Source organism: Colius striatus, chromosome 4 (assembly GCF_028858725.1).
Source record: "Colius striatus isolate bColStr4 chromosome 4, bColStr4.1.hap1, whole genome shotgun sequence".
In the NCBI taxonomy this organism is placed as follows: domain Eukaryota; kingdom Metazoa; phylum Chordata; class Aves; order Coliiformes; family Coliidae; genus Colius; species Colius striatus.
The window spans coordinates 48,654,490-48,671,781 of NC_084762.1; the positions used below are offsets into that span (position 1 = coordinate 48,654,490).

The window sequence follows — 17,292 nt, forward strand, 5'->3', positions numbered from 1 at the left end:
AAGAAGAAAATTAAAATGATGTCAAGGAAATGTGATACTAAGACAAGATGTGTAGCGTTTTAAAGAGTGGGGTCAGTGTAGAAAAACATGCCGTATAACCATAAAGGAGAACATGGAGAAGAACAGAAAGTTGGAGCAAATGGGAAAGTGAGAAGAATGCTTAGTACAGTTGTTTTTAAAAACATTAAATGTTTGAAGTTCCGACATATTACAGTATACGTATTGTCAGACATCAAACTTCAGTAATGGGCCAGAAATTCCATTGTGAGTAGATGTTTGAACCTAATATTACTAATTTAAAATGATATCTGTGGCTCAAAATACTTCTGGCCCAAGTGCAAGTTGAGACAAGGTGACATTAAGCCAGCATTGATCAGCAGGTAGATTACAGACCATGTATGGGCAGTCTAACTCCTGTTGAAACTCTTGTTTATGGAGCTCAGCAAAGCAACCTTAAAAACAAAACTCAAGTGATTTAGTAGATGTTTTGATAGCTTTTCTAAAGAAGGACAGCAGGGTGAGAACTGAGGTAAGCTGTTTGGGAGAAGGATGGTGGCACCTTGATTGGCAGTGTGAGAATAAGTCATGAGTGCCCTGGTAACAACCCTGTGTGCTTTGTTTATTGCAGCAATATACAGACAAGCAGCTGCTAGAGGGATGTAAAGAAAGGAGAGTTATGCATGAGGGAAGTGTTTTATTGTTTGTTTGGTTTTTTTAGCAGCAATATATATTCCAAATGTCTAAGAAATATGTACCATAATGAGGTAAGATCCCATTGCTCAAGGCTACGCAGAGCATATTATAGTGATGCACATAACTGGGAAGCTGATGCTGTTTTTTTGTGGATAGATTGTGAAAAAAATTAAGTTTTCTACAATTTAAGTCTTCAAGATCTGGATACACAGAGATCATCACACTAAGTGTCAGGTTTGATTTTGTGGCCTTCATGGCTGAGACAGGTGATGTCACCAAAGGAAGAGGTTAAGAGGACAGAGGGAGGCTGAGAAATCCATTTGGTATAACAAGCAAAATCTGGTGTCAAGAAGTCTGAGGGAAGATGACAAAAATAAACAAAAAACTGGGTTTATAACTTGGAAGTTAGAAGTCAGGTTTGGTGGAGATGACAGAAGAGATGTGATAGTAAGCAGATCTTAGAATCATAGAATGGTAGGGGTTGGAAGGGATCTTTAGAGATCATCTAGTCCAACCTCCTTGCAGAAGCAGGTCCACCTAAATAGGTCACACAGGAATGTATCCAAGTGGCTTTTGAAAACCTCCAGAGAAGGAGCCTCCACAACCCCTCTGGGCAGCCTGTGCTAGGGCTCCCTCGCCCACACAGTAAAATAGTGTTTTCCTATGTTTAAGTGGAATTTTTTGTGCTCCAGCTTTTGTCCATTACCGCTTGTCCTGTCACTGCCTACAACAGAAAAAAGTGATGACCCAGCCTCCTGACATCCACCGTTTAGATATTTGTAAACATTAATGAGATCCCCTGTCAGTCTCTCCACACTAAACAGCCCCAGTTCCTGCAGCCTGTCCTCATAAGGAAGATGTTCCAGTCCCCTGATCGTCTCGATGGCCCTGCACTGGACTCTCTCCAGAAGTTCTCTGTCCTTTTTGAGCTGAGGAGCCCGGAACTAGACATAGTACTCCAGATGAGACCTCACCAGGGCAGAGTAGAGGGGAAGAAGAACCTCCCTTAACCTGCTGGCCACACTCTTCTTGATGCATCCCAGGATGCCATTGGCCTTCTTGGCCACGAGGGCACATTACTGGCTCATGTTTAGTTTATTATCAACCAAGACTCCTAAGTCTCTCTCTGCAGAGCCGCTCTTCAGCAGGTCAAGCCCCAACCTGTACTGGTGCATGGGGTTGTTCCTCCCCAGATGCTTCCTAGAACCTCATGAGGTTCCTCTCTGCCCAACTCTCAAGCTGGTCGAGATCCCGCTGAATGGCAGCACAGCCTTCTGGGTATTTCATATACCAATATTGAATAGGACATGTACTTCTGTAAACATGTCTTTAGTCTCTTAAATAATTTTGGAATATATTCTAGAATAACCTGTTTTGTATGTTATTGTGGTAAATTCCTTACCTTTATATATATCGTTTATACGTATCCATGCTTTTTAAAAAGTATTGAGTAGCTGCTAATGTATTTATCTGTGAACTTACATGAACTCTTAGTTTTTAATTATGCTTTATTCTTCCACATTGGAGGAAAATAATTTGTTTTGTTTTAACTTGAGCATTGCTATCAGTATGATGACAGGAATTCCTAGTGGGCTACGAATAAAGTAGCAATGCCTAGGAAAGCAGGGAGGAAATGTTGGTGAGTTAATTACGTGGCTTAAATATAAACATGAGCTAGGCTGTAGTAGCTGTGGAAGCTGATATATTTGAAAGCGGAATACTGTTGTAGAAGTGGCTGTAGAAAAAAGAAAATTCTGCAAAGCATCTGAGATGCTTCAGTTCTAAGTTATTTTTTTAATAGTAAAACTGAGCTGTATTGTCTCAGCTTTATAAAACCAAGGCTTAAAACTCCTGAGCGTTATTATCATGTGTGAAAATGACACATGGCAAACACTGTTCTTTTGAAAGTAACATCTTAAATATGTGCCATGAAATGCATTGAATTAGCCAGGGCTTGTTGGGGGAGGAAGTGTCTTACATGACACCAGTTTATATACCTGTAAGAAAGGTCTACTACAGCGCTCTTAAGCTTATGACTTAAGTTTATTGATGTGTACAAGCTTCTACTGTGATATCTTGTAGAAATGGTGTAGTAGCACAGTTTCATACAACAAAGATATCTTTTGAGGCCTAGCTTGATAGGTGAGGTGCACACAGTGTTTTACAAAATATGTCTGGGGACTGAATTTGTCATTGAGCTAATGAAAAATGTTTAGATTTTTCTTAATGGACGTTATTGCTTCAAAATAGTGAGGACAGCTTGGGAAATAGTGTCCCAAAGTTCCTTTTTGTTCAGTTCCGTAACTCCTGTCAGCATCAATATGCCCATTGATTTACTCGTAGTGTTTTCTGAAGTGCTGCCTCATTTTTTTTGTTTCTTAACTTTTTGGAATCTGTCCAAAGATACAGAATTGTCTGATGCTGAAAGTTACTTGTAAGGAGTTTGAGCTGAGGGTTGTTTGCTTGAAATTGTGCTTTCATCAGAAACTTACTGTCATCACTAGTCATGCCTTAGTGTTTACTGAGACAGTAACTTTTTTCCTAGCTGTTGAGGGAGAAGATAAACTGTTCAAGACTTCATTTAACAGTCAATATAATATTTGCAACAATGAAGCACTAGATGCAGTTGTTTAAAATGTATTTTAAATGCTAAAATTTTCTTAACAAATAATCTTCCCCAGAGCTGCAACTCTCGTCTCTACCCAGTGACCACATAGGTATATGGTGGAAATGTGCTTTATTTTGTTTACTGAAGATGAACTGTGGGGAGCTCCTGCAGTTTTGCATTTGTTTGCCAAACTCCATGGTCTCAACAGAAGCATCTCCCAGACATGGTGTAATACTGTGCATCGTGCTGTCTTGCCTCAGAGTCCTTAAGAGGTACAGCCCATATGTGCTGTAATGACAATGCTTTTTATAGATTGAGTGATGGAAAAGTATAAAGAATTAATCTGCAACATTTTACCTTGTGTATTACAGCTAGTAATAATTTCATAATAGAGTGCTGGGGCTCTTGAATTTTTGTTGTCTTGGCTTTGATTATGAGTGATGATTTGTAAACAAAGTGAGCTGTGAGTTTGAGAGTGCAAATGGGGAAGTAGTTTTGAAAATTCAGTTGAAAAGGGAAATATATGGGGAAAAAGCCCTCAGTTTTACTTGGACAAATAGAATTAAAAAGAGACAAATTTTCACTGCTTGCAGCAAGTACTTTGATATCCTTTGTAATCTTGGAAGAGCAGTTCCCTCAGCTCTTAAGTAGCTGCCTCATTTTTTAATAGTGTATTAAAATTTACCAATAATAAATATGAAGGCTTTCAAAATGTATATTTAAACGTTGGTACCTTCACACGTGTATATGTGTACACTTAAAGGACAGGTTGTCAAAAGTCCTGAAGAGAAAATAAAAAGAATTTAAAAAAAACCATTTTGAGTAATATACCTGAACTAGCATTTATATTGAGCTGCTGAATGAGCATACATATATGCTGCTTGATTTTCAACTGTATTCCTATTCAGTTTTAGTACTTTCACTCCCAAATATGGCCATTATTCAAGTAATTTCATTTGGAAATATTGTTCCTGTAGACAGGGAATCAGTTTACCTTTAAAGTTGATGTATTTACTTTCTTCATTTATTTTTTTTTAAGCTTCAGTAACTGTTTCTTTAAGAAGAGGGTTTTATCTTGTTTTGTTTTAAAAATCCTTAGAAAATGAAAAGTAGGAATGTGGGAAGCTACTTTCTTCTGAGCAGGAAAGGCTTGAATTTGAATTTGAATGGTAGGGGTTGGAAGGGACCTTTAGAGATCATCTAGTCCAACCCCCCTGCAGAAGCAGGTTCACCTAGGTCAGGTCACATAGGAACATGTCCAGGTGGGTCTTGAAGACCTCCAAGGAAGGAGGTCTTCCGGTGTTGCTAAATTACTTAATTTGCTTATGCACATTATGGAGGGGGGAAAAAAGCTCTCAAAACTTTGGTCCTCTTGTGCAGAGTTTGAATAAGGGAGTCAGATTTGCAAGTGAAATTTGTTCAGGCATTTGCATCCTCAAATTTTAATTATTCCATTAAAATAATTTCTTTGAATGCATATATGGTAGTGAAGTAACACTTTCAGAGTGGATGGAAACTATGTATTTAAGAATCACATAATCTTAAGGGTTGGAAGAGTCCTCCTAAGATCATCTAGTCCAACCACCCTGCCAGAACAGGACTACTTAGAGTAGGTCACAGAGGAACTCATCTGAGCTCCCACATGTGCTGTAGATTCTGTTCTCAGGATGGCACACACACTAAAGCTGCAGCAGAGGGTCCTAAGGCTATAGCACTTGAACCCTGCATTTAAAGGCTGCTCAATGTGTAACAGATAAGCTGTTTGGTCTACAAAAGGAACAATTATTTTCTGTGGAAACTGAAGGTGGAACCTCTTCCTCCATAGTTGGCTCATCCAGCCCACACAGAATCACAGAGTCTTAGGGATTGGAAGGGACCTTGAAAGATCATCTAGTTCAACCCCCCCCTCCCAGAGCAAGACCAGCTATTGTAGGTCACACAGGAACTCATCCAGGTGGGTTTTGAATGTCTGGAGAGAAGGAGACTCCACAACCCATCTGGGCAGCCTGTGCCAGTGCTCCATCACCCTCACAGTGTTTCCGTATGTTTCTTTGGAACGTCTTATTTTCCAGCTTGTATCTGTTGCCCCTTGTCCTATCATTGGACATAATTGAGAAGAAACAGCCTGGCTCCATCCTCCTGACACGTGCCCTTTATGTGTTTGTAGATATTAATGAGGTTACCTCACAGTCTCCTCCAAGCCAAAGAGCTCCAGCTCCCTCAGCATGTTATAAAGATCCTACTGAGAAATGCAAACCTAATTAAGTATTCTTGTGTATTTTTTTCCAGTTATATTCAAAGACTCACAGTTGAGTACTTTTAATTCACTCCGATAAGCAATCTTTCTCTGAAAATTTTCTGTTGAGTGGCCTTCACTATGAAAGATTGTATATCTAGACATGCTTGCCTGCTTGCCTCCCCAGAACTGCTTTCTCTCTGTTTATATGGATCTAAGGAAGCTCAAAAATGAAACATTTGATTTGTCTTCGAGCTTCCTTGAAAGTGTGATGAAAGTGCAACTCTGTATGAAAGGACATAAGGGTAAAAATTTCTTGTGCTGATCCGTTAGTTGATGCAGGGCATGTGACCTTGAAATGTAGGGTGAAGGTTCCGTGGTGTGGAGTGTGGTGATAATAGTGGCTGCTGAATGGGTCCCACACACCTCATGAGCTGAAAAGTGGATTATGAGTTAGCTGTGTGTCCTCTGCAGCAAGGCTTCATGCTGCAAGTGCCAGCTGTAGCAAGTACAACTTGTGTAGCTGATTTCTGCTACTCTGTGTAATGCAGCTGTTGATAGAGAACAGTCCAGGTACTAAATAGCAAAGGCACTTACTGGCAGCTATTCTTTGTTGGCCTTCCAACAAAGGGAAAAATAGCTACCTAGTTTCTCTACCTAGGTTTACCTACTAAGGTTTTCATGTTCTAATTTGCTTTATCTTACCCGTTTTTCTGTCTCTTCATGTTACTGCTTTTGGATATTTATGCTAAATAAAAAAGTGAAAAGGGAGGGCAGAGTATTTGTGACTCCCTTTTGTCTTTGAAAAAAACCCAAACTCTTGTACTATGATATGGCTTTACTACTGGTGATTTGTGTTATAATAAACAAAACAATACTTTCTCCATGTTTTTCAAGTGTTGTTTCTTTTTAAAATCTGTATCTCAATCTGATGCTTGCAGAATTAACTTGGAAACATCGTAAGTACTGTATTACTGCAATATATGTACATGTAGCATAAACGTTACCATCTCTTAAATCCTGGAAGTCAGTGTTTTTATATAACCTGGCAGCCCACTGCTGAGTGGTTTGGAGCAGTGGCACTACTGAGATCCTGAAGTTATTTTACTTTCATTTAAGTGCCTTTTGTGTCACGTTACTGGAGCCTCATGATCTGTATGACTACAGTAGCTCTGAGGCTTAAAACTTGTCCTGTAGATTACCAAGATTTTGCTGTCCTGCTTTTTTTGACGTAGCAGCTGATACTACTATTTTGGAATACTCCTGCAGACAGAATAGGTGAAGCATCTTAAAACTGTTCCACCTAGTGCAGCAAGATACGTATTCTGGACTTGAAACAAAACAGCTATAAAACCATAAGCCTTATAAGAACTACATATTTCCAGCAACTTATATTATCTGGACATGTGCATTGTAAAAAAATTTGAGTGACTTGAATTCGTGGGAGCAGAGAGAAGTGGGAATCTCTTAATAGATCCAGTTAACATTTGTCTGCTAGGTCAAAATTGTAGTAATGGATCACCAGACAAGAGTAGAATTAGCAGATTTTAAATTTCCAGTAGCTCTTAAGTCTTGGGACCCACACTGAATGTATTTTGATGGCAGTAGTTTATCTTAAAACAATCTACATCTTAATGCTTGAAAAACTGTCTCTTAAAGATATATTCGATTCAGTTAGAACGACGATGCTTTTGGCTTTCTGTGTAGGTTGCAGAATGATAAATTTGTTTGTAACTTGGTACAAAAAACCCCAGGATTTATTTACAGAGGCATAAGTTAAATTTGAGAAATGCAATACTGATCGTTAGGAAATATGTGCAAATGTAGTAACTTCATTTTATTTTCTTTACAGAAACCATAGCCCATTAATGAGTTTTGGAGCTAGTTTTGTCAGTTTTTTGGTGAGTAGATGAGAGCAGCTCTTGTGGTTAACATTTGTATGTGCATGCGTGTGTTCATAATGATTGATTCTCTTAATTTTTTTCTTTTTATGAGACTTGATTTTTTTTCTCTCAAAGTTTTGGATTGAATGTAGATAGAAAACAAGTCACTGTGTTATGTGAAACTTGTTTACTCATGTGGTTTAAATAGAAAGTAGAGGTTCTGTGATTCAGCTTCTCAAAGATATGAAATATTTATGTATTCCATTAAAACGGCCGTAATGAAAACCTCTCCTAAATAAGCAGTAGAGATATTATTAAAGTAATACTCATAAACACTATTTTTATTGGAGCTTCTGTTATTGAAAATTTCCCCATCTGTACTGCTGGGTGTTAACTCAATCCATTCGCATTTCTCCCTTTTTAAATATATGAGAACTGAGAATATTGACTGACTAAAAAATCGTAATGAGCAAATTAGATCCATTAAATGCTTTTCTTCCTTTTTTTAAAAAAAAATGTATTAAAAATGAGAATATCTTGTATAACAAACGAGCAGGCGTATTAGAAAATACTTGAGTCTTGTTTTTTGACTGTCCTTATTCTGGCTGTGGTGCTTAATCTTAGATTGTGCCAGAAATTATCCATGATAATACTGTTTTTTTTGAAGACAGCATTTATTATAATATGCTGGAAACAGGTAAGCTGTAAATGAAATGAATTAGAATTTTCTCTAGTCTTTGTAGACTATGCAATGTGGAAAAATTTAGTGGTTAGGAAACCTCCTGAGGCATGTGCTTGCTTTTAAGTCAACGGAGAGGAGAAAGGCAAGAGGGAGAGAATCTCAGGCATGCTTATCTGAACTGATGTGCTGAACCACTGTAACATCACAGCGCAGCATCAGTGGATCTTGAAAATACCTTGCTTAGCTACTGTTCTAAACATAGCAGCAGCACTTTGTGTGCCTGTGTCATTCAGAACTTTCGTTTAATAAAGCATCAAGAAAAGAAGTTACTTGTCTTGAAAACCTGTCTTAATTGGTTCAGCAGTAGTTGGAGTCGGATGCATTTTCTTTCTTCCCACGTATATAGGAATTGTAGTTGTGATTTTTTAAAAAAAATGCAGTAGCTACTACTTGTTGCTGATTTTGAAGGCCTGTTATTTATGTGGGTGGATTATATGAAAGCAGTACCTGCACAGATGCAAATCATGCCTTACGTAATAGAAATTAATTTTCAGTTATTTTAGATTTTTCTTCAGCTTCATGTAATGTGAGAGCACATTCACTTTTACTGATCTTGAAAGCATATGGAGCTTTAAGATAAGGGATTAGTACTTAATATGTTCTGATTTGTCTTGAAACTGTGGTAAAGCACTCTCAAATCTCTGGTATGTGTAGGGATGTGTTAATATTTTTTTAAAAGGGAGTTTTATTGTCAAGTGTTAATCAAGACTTACTATCCTGTAGCTTTGATAGAAAGAAACATATTTGTGATTTTTATTACTCAAATCTATTTTGGTAGAATGCCATGATGACATTTGAAGAAGAGAAAATGCAGCTGGCATGTGATGACTTGAAGGCTACAGAGAAACTTTGTGAAAGTGAAGAAGCTGGAGTTATAGAAACAATCAAGAATAAAATTAAAAAGAATGTAAGAACATAATTTATAAAATGTAGAACTGTGATTTGGATAAATGTTTCTGGAAACTTCCTTTCTATCTTTTTTTGTACCTTGACTAGATTATTTCTATTATGTGAAGAGCAATCGAGATTAATAATACATTTAGAAACTAAGTCTTTGACTTTTCTAAAGCGGCAGGTTGTGTTGATATTAGTAATTATTTTCTTAGCATAGTCAGTCTAATTCAGGCTAACTTCAGTTCACACATGTTCTAGTAATGTTCAAAAGTTGTGACCTTGAAGCTGCGTTAGTGCTGTGTACAAGCCATATTCCTGGGGAATTTTCTTTCCTATTTTAGATTTTTCATTCTAAATAATGGAGAAAGAATAAAGCATGCAGATTGAGAACTAGTTAAAGTAGCAGTATAGAAATGGCCAGTGAGTTGCCTGCCTAGTGTGATCCAGTAGCAGATCTGCAGCAGAAGAAGAGGCCATTTCTCTTCATTATTTAGTTAAATTGGTAAAAAGTGCTTGAACTTGCCATACTTGAGACCTGATCTAGGTGAACCTGCTTCTGCGGGGGGTTGGACTAGGTGATCTCTAAAGGTCCCTTCCAACCCCTACCATTCTATGATTCTGTGATACTTGACTCTCTGCTCTCAAGAGGCACTGTATTTTCCTTGCCATTTGTCATGTACCCCTTTCAGTGCTCTTCATAACATCTTGTAGTTGCATGTCTGCTGCATTTAGTAATGATTAAATGAAATTTCAGTCTGTTCTAAGTATCTGTAGACCATAAGAATAATAAATTGATTGTATATGTGTAAGATGTCCCTGTTGATTGAGTCTTGCTTAATGACCTGTCAAAGAAATTTTAGCATAGTTTTGCACTTCAAAAGTACTGAGTTATTTTAGTAGCAATGCTACTACTTGCAGCTAATTTTGGATTTATTAATTTGTCATGTTTAGGCTAGTGTTCTGTATTATCTCTGTTAACATTTTTCTGTGCTTTGTGTTTGATCATTCCAAACAGGTTGATGGACGAAAATCCACTATATCCATGATAGATCGTCTACAAAGACAAATAATTGTAGCAGACTGTCAAGTCTACTTGGCTGTGCTCTCATTTGTAAAGCAAGAGTTATCAGGTGTGCTGTGGCTTTAATGTTTAGGTACATTTTTTGCATGATAGATTTTTAATAAAGTTTGATCATAAAGCGGCAGTATGACAAAGTACCTTTGTGTTAGGTAGTACTATAATGACCTGGATTGCTACAGATTACAGCTTTCTGCTTTTTTCATACTGATGATCATACTTACATGATTCTGCTTTAGATAGGGTGGAATCCTTTGTATATTCCTGTAAAGGCATATGAGGAGTTGTTATGAAGACACCAACATCTGGTGCTTCATGTGGCCTGCAAGATAAAAGAAGCTGTAAGTCCAGGCCATGAGGAACATCCTTGTCCCACTTGTATTATGTTCATGACAAGTCAGGGACACGACAAATTGCCAATGAGTGTAATTTTAAATGAAATATGTTGAAGGTGGAACTGCTGAATCAATTCTTATGCTCTGATCACTGAAGTTTGTCCTTGCGTGCCAAAGAGGTTAATCCTGTCATGTTGAATATAAACCTCTTTGTCTCAGCTGCAAAGCTGTTTCTAATGTTCGCATGTGTTCCTGAATCTCTTCCATAATCTCAAAACGTGCTTTCGTCCATGAGTTGACAGAAAATATAGTCAAGGTCACATACAAAGTGAGCTCATTCCCAGGTTCTTACCAAATCTGTGAAGACCAAGATATGGCAGTCAGACCAGATTGTCAGTGAAAACCCTACTGGTCATCTGAAAGGAACTGAGGAATTAACATTCAGGTTCTTTAAAATAACACTTAAGATCTTCAGTCAAGGACATAATGCTTTTTGTGATGTGCAGACTTGGTTTCTTTCAAGCCATGGCATCAAGAGTGTATTTGGTTCTAGCTGGCAGAAATTCAGGGGGTATTTTGATCTGCTCTGTATGTGGTGCTACAGAAAGGTTTTTTTTACAATTTTTGATGTGGTTCTAGTTGTGGTTTGGATTTTTTTTTGGTCACCCTTCTTGAAGCTTTTTTCTTATTTCAGTCTATTCCGAAGCTGCATAACTGGGTTGGATGCGTTAATGCAGGATGTCTGTTCCCTTTCTCTCTTCTCTGCTGCTCAGAGAACTGAAGTGGGTAGCAGAGTACTGCAGAACATGCAGTGTATTTGGGTTACTCCTTAGAGTAAAAAATATACCTGAAATATTTTAGTGAAAATTCCAAGCTGTTAAATGCCACCTCAGGGACTGGTAGTTACCGCCATTGCTTAAACTAGTGGATCCATTATTTTGGTTTTTTTATTATGTTGTCTTTCTGATTATATATAAACATTTTAGAATCATATTTTTGTACAGAAATAGCAACCAGGTTATTGAAATGAGTGTAACTTAAAAAAAAAGCCCCAAACCTCAAACGATGTTTTTCAGAGGCCAACAAATATTTTTGATCAGTAGTTGGGTGAAAAATGTCTTGTTTTTTTTCTTCCTGGAACAGTTTGACAAGAAGCATATGATGATGTACAAGCTGCTTTCTCATAAGCCTAACACATTTTAGATTTTCTTTTCCACCCTCATGGATGTATTACAAATAGTTTCATCACAAAGTTAGTAACACAGCAACTTGTACTGGCTTCCCACAGCAATATTGAACTGTCTTTTCTTGATAGGTACCACTGCTGTCATGGCTCTTGACTAATTTTAGAAGTTCATGCTGGGAAATCAGCTCAATGTTCGGGCTTGATTTAATGTTAATGTTTAAAAAGTCAGGAATTAATTATTTTTAATTTCTTAAATTGTTTTATCTTAGTATATCAAATCTGTGGGCTGTTAGTGAACTGTTAATGACCACACCAACAGAAGTAAAGCCTAAAACTGTTTTGCTTTCCACATCATATGATTTCTGTTTGATGCATTCATAAGGACACAGCAGTTAGCTGTCAGCAGAAACACTACCTGTAGGATAAGTAAAATTTTTTCCTTATTTCTCTGCTGCTTTTCTGTGCATAGTTGTGTGAGTATTCACCTTGCAGTCAACCACTTAACTTTTAAAATAGCCTGTGCAATGAAAAAGTGACCTCATTGCTGAAAACTGAAGTAACATTTGTCATGTAGCTGAATTGTGGCAGGGGTTTACAAGTTTTTATTTCAACGTTTTTAATAGAGGACTCAAGACAGAGGATTAGTATTTTTAAATGTTTTAAGTTGGTGTTGACAGAACCCTTCTGCCACAAATGAGAATACAAATTTTGCAGCCTTTCTCAGTACAATTTTATAAGATTATTAAACTAGCTTCTTCCTCGCTTGTCCAACAAGAATCCAGAAAGAGGTAGTTTAGTCTGTGGTGGTATGTCCTCAAGAAGTGTTACTTTTATAATTGTAAGTATTTTGTCAGAGACCTCAAAGGCTTATAAAGAGTGGCTTGGTATTAATAGTATTTTCCTTTGCTTTGAGACACCCTTGCCTGTTATGGTCTAGTTCTGGCATCAGTTATAACACTGATCTCTGTCAATTTGGTAATAACTGCTTAGAACACTGCTGCTATATCCATGCTTTTATATTCTCCTTTGTTACTGCAGTGCCTAACTGTCAGCGCTCTTACTGCAGACAAAATGCTGGTGTCTGCTTTTACAGTTAACATGTGCAAATATATTCCGTGTTTTCTATTTACAATTTACTACTCAAGGATGTGCTATAACTGAGACGAATGCTGTTTAAATAGGCAAATTGGACTTCTCCATCATATGATGTCATGCCTCTTTTTTACCCTACTATGAGGGTAATGAGACTGAGAATTCTCTCATTCTTAACTGAGAATGCTGCAGATAAGATTTTTAGGGAAATTTAGGCACCCAGCTTGCATTTGAAATTGAGGTGATTAGGCTTCCATAAAATTTGTACATTCCTTTTTTCTGTCTTTTCTTAATTGTAAATTTTTGTGTTCATGTGAGGGGCAGGGAAATGATGGTATTGAAAATCTTACTATCTAACCCAAAAGAAGGGCTTTTAATAGTATTTACCCTTCAACTGTCTTTTAATATCATTTTGGTTTAAGAGTAGTTTCTTTGAGTTTTCCTGCTCTCTGTTTGCCAGGCAGCCATTTCATCTCTGCTCTGTAGTGGAGCAGAATCCAATTCTTGTGTTTCTGTTTCTGACAGTTGTATTGCTACATAGCTGATGGGAAGCCACTCTGTATTGCATGCTGTTTCAAAGTCTGATTCAAGGGCTGCGTAAGTTTGTAGTGCCCGGTATGAACGACCTCTTTGAGAGGACGATGGCTATGACAAAGTCCTTTACACAATAAGCTAATGCAAGTAGAGAGAGCTTCTTACAGTTTGTGAGACAGTAAGCAGTAAATACTATGTTCCACTTCTGAAAAATATTTTTTTCCCTGATTTTTAGCATACATAAAAGGTGGGTGGATACTGCGAAAAGCCTGGAAAATATACAATAAATGCTATACGGACATTAATACACTTCAGGAAATATATCAGAAGAAAACAACTCAGGAATCCTTGACTTCTGATGCTGCAAATGATAATCATATTGCTGCAGAAGGTGTAACGGAGGATTCGCTAAACAGACTGAAAGGTGCTGTTAGCTTTGGATATGGACTTTTTCATCTTTGCATATCCATGGTGCCCCCAAACCTGCTCAAAATCATCAACCTGCTGGGTTTTCCTGGAGACCGCCTACAGGGGCTTTCTTCACTGATGTATGCAAGTGAAAGTAAGGACATGAAGGCCCCTTTAGCTACGTGAGTAGCTATATTGAAATGCTTTGGTAGATAACTTAGTACTGAAAGTAAGTAACTGGAAAAAAAGTCAAAACCAAAAAGTCATGTTAGTTTAAAGGAAACAACAGCAGGTAAAAATAAACTTGTAGTTTGTTGTTTGACGAGTCACGGTTTAGTAATCATCACTTACTAGTGTATTAGACCTCTCTGCTGTTAGTTATTTATATGTATTTGGGGTTCGTGTCCGTATTTTGCCGTGTTCTTTGGTACCTGCTATTTTAATGTCTAGTGATCTATCTGCTAACACAGTAAATAAAAGTACGCCCTGAAGACTGTGTAAATTAACCCGAGTTTATTCTCTGTTATGGCGAGCATACTATTTTATATGAGTCATTGATCTCACTTAGCTTTTTATCTTTTTCCAGTTTAATTTTAGCATGTGGGTAAATTGGGATGTTCTCTTACAGTCATTCTAGAAGAATATTTTTTGTCTGCTCTTTTTTTCCAAGCCTTCATACTGCATTTGGGTCTTTTTATGAGGTGGAAGGTTAGCCAGCCCTAATTTGAACTGCACTCATAAGTGGGTTTGTTACTCCATTTTCTCCAAATTAATGCTTTTATACTGAACCTACTGCAGGTATCATGAGATGTCACTTTTGAAACGTTGACTGCAGACATAAAGTCTCTTCTGCTTGCAGAGAAAAATTGGATTTCTAATTGGTTTAGAAAACTTAAGATTAAATGTTCCTGTTGGTTTGTTCTTCCTCCTTTATGGGGAGGAAAAGTTATATTTTGAGGGGACATTTCTTCCTTTGGATGACCTTGGAAATATTAGTGCTCTGCCCATGTTTCCAGGAGCGATGTAGGTCATGTAGATATCTGCCCTTCTGAAAACTGGATGCGTTTCTTTCTTACATTGTTTTCAAGTTTGTCTTCTGCTGTGTGTTGTGTTTTGTTTGTTTGATGTGGGATGGGTTTTATCTCTCTCTAATGAAACATTTCATTTTAAAAGTTGTCTTGTGGGTTTCTCTTTTTTCACACTGACAAGGCTCAACTGCCTTGATGCTATGAGCTGGATTGTTACTGTACCTTTGAGTAATGTTCGCGGATTTGTGTGCTCAGGTGCAGTTTAGGATGACGTTGATGAATGGCAATAGTATTGTGTTTTGTTTTTAAAGCCTGATTGAATAAGAAGAGAGTCATATCTTTCTTTGTCTTTCAGAGTCATTGTAAAATTTGCCTGTGTAGAATGTTACTCGTAAATTTCTGCTTAGGAGCTGTAATCCTTTTTACTCTTATGTTTCTTTTAGATTGGCTCTGTTGTGGTACCACACAGTTGTTCGTCCCTTTTTTGCCCTTGATGGCAGCGATAACAAGGCAGGACTGAAAGAGGCAAAAGAAATCCTTGCAAAAAAAGAATCTGCTTATCCAAATTCTTCTCTGTTCATGTTCTTCAAGGGAAGGATACAGCGATTAGAGGTATTGAGTATTTTCTTCCTCTTGACTGATTTCTCCTCCCTGACCTTTGTTATTCTGATGTTTTTCTGATGTGAATGAACTGTGCAAGCTTCAGCAAATTGTGAATAAACATACAGATACATGAAAAAGATAAGTAAAAATTAAGGATTAACTCCTTCCTAGTTTCAAGTTCACATGCCAAACCTGCTCTTCCAGTACTTCTGACTGAATTAATGGCATTTCAGAATTCTTTTTCAGCTACTTGACACATTTGTAGCTCTATGCTAAAAGGAAGTGCTTTTGGTCACTCATGAGTTTCTTGTGGTATAAATAGCTATTTCAGTTCTGCTTGTCAAGCAAAAAATCTGAGTATTATCTGCTGAGTACACAGCATTTATCTTCCTCTTTTATGCATATATGGCTAATTCTCTGCAGCAATTTCGTTCAAGTAGCTGCTTTTGCTTTTAAGAGGTCAAACCAGGATGTTTTATTTTGCTAAGGGTGAGCTCTGACCCAAGCAGAAATGTATTCACTGAAAATGTGTTTCTGAATGCAGAGTGTTATTGAAAGACTACAGCGACCCCATGGCTTTTGGCTGATTCTTTAAGAATCTGTGATAATACAAGATGGCAATGAGCAGCTTTTCTTACTTCTATCAGACCAAAATATTTCCATAGTAGTTGCATTAAGTGGAAAAGGCAACACATAAGCACAAACATGGAACATTCAGACTCTTCATCTCAGCATCATAATTAAAAGAGCTAATCCAGGTCTTAATATTGGTGGTCATACTTTGCTAGGGTTTCAGTTAACTCTCTCAGGTGCAGCTTGGTATTTTGAGGGGGAGGTAGCAATAGTAGCAGAACAGCCAGGCAGGCTTCAGTGGCCTGTCAGATTTTGCAGATTCTTGCAATGGGTTTGGATGGTTTTCTCTTTTTGATGTCTTTCTGAAAGCAGCAGCGCGTTTGGGGAATTACACTGTCACAGGCGAGCTGTCAGTCTTTGGAAAGTATTACTGCTTTCTGAGTGGGAAAGTTTTTAATGGTCTTTGTTCAATTATATGCATATTCCTTTCTTATGGTAAAAATAAAATTTGTTAGGATAGCTACACAATGAATACAATTGCAGCTAAAAATGTAAGTACGTTGATTGCCAGACTATGACTTGATATTTGGAACTTAAAAAAAAAATGTTTGGTGTAATGAGGAATAAAATTCAACTGATTCTTCTGACTTTTGGGGCAAGCTAGGACAAAAGTGTAAATGTAAATTGTCAGTAAACCAGGTACATGTTTCTATGTTTAAATACAGAGGGTAGGTTTGGCATGAGGGTCAATTTTGTGTAGTCAATCTGTTTCTGGAGTATTGTTACATTTCATGAGAGACTTCTTTACATGTTACCTTAAATTATGCAAGGTATAGATACTGAAGTTTAGCTCCAAATGAAATAGTTTGTGCCAGAGATGGCATGTCCATGTCAATGAAGGTAATTAGTATAGGCAGCCAGAATCATAGAATCATGTTGGTTTGAAAAGACTTTCTTAAGATGAAGTCAAACCACTAACCTGGCACTGCTAATCACACCACTAAACTACATCCTCCAGCACCTCATCTACACGTCTTTAAACTATCTCCAGGGTTGAGGACTCTGCCTCCCTGGGCCGCCTGTTCCAGTGTCTAACAGTGCTCTCAGTGAAAAAGTTCTTCCTACTATGCAATCTGAAGCTCTCCTGGTGCAACTTGAGCCCATTTCTTCTTGTCCTATCATTCATTACTGGGGCGAAGAGACCAACCCCCACCTCACTACAACCTCCTTTCAGGTAGCTGTAGAGAGCGATCATGTTGCCCCTCAGCCTTCTCTTATCCAGACTACATACCATCAATTCCCTCAGCTGCTCCTTGTAAGATTTGTTCTCCAGACCCTTCATCAGCTTCATTGCCCATCTCTGGACATTCTCCTTCTTGTAGCCTTTCTTGGCCTTCTT

General features: G+C 37.7%; 1 protein-coding gene across 1 annotated transcript in view; it reads left to right on the plus strand.

Annotated features, from left to right (window-relative positions):
- Window positions 1-17,292, plus strand: part of TTC39C (tetratricopeptide repeat domain 39C) — a 43,510-nt gene that overhangs the window by 3,696 nt on the left and 22,522 nt on the right. Inside the window, exons 2-6 of the mRNA XM_061994884.1 lie at window positions 7,390-7,438; window positions 8,941-9,069; window positions 10,072-10,186; window positions 13,517-13,871; window positions 15,161-15,329. Coding sequence (XP_061850868.1) covers window positions 7,390-7,438; window positions 8,941-9,069; window positions 10,072-10,186; window positions 13,517-13,871; window positions 15,161-15,329 — 817 coding nt within the window. The remainder of the gene's footprint in view (window positions 1-7,389; window positions 7,439-8,940; window positions 9,070-10,071; window positions 10,187-13,516; window positions 13,872-15,160; window positions 15,330-17,292) is intronic.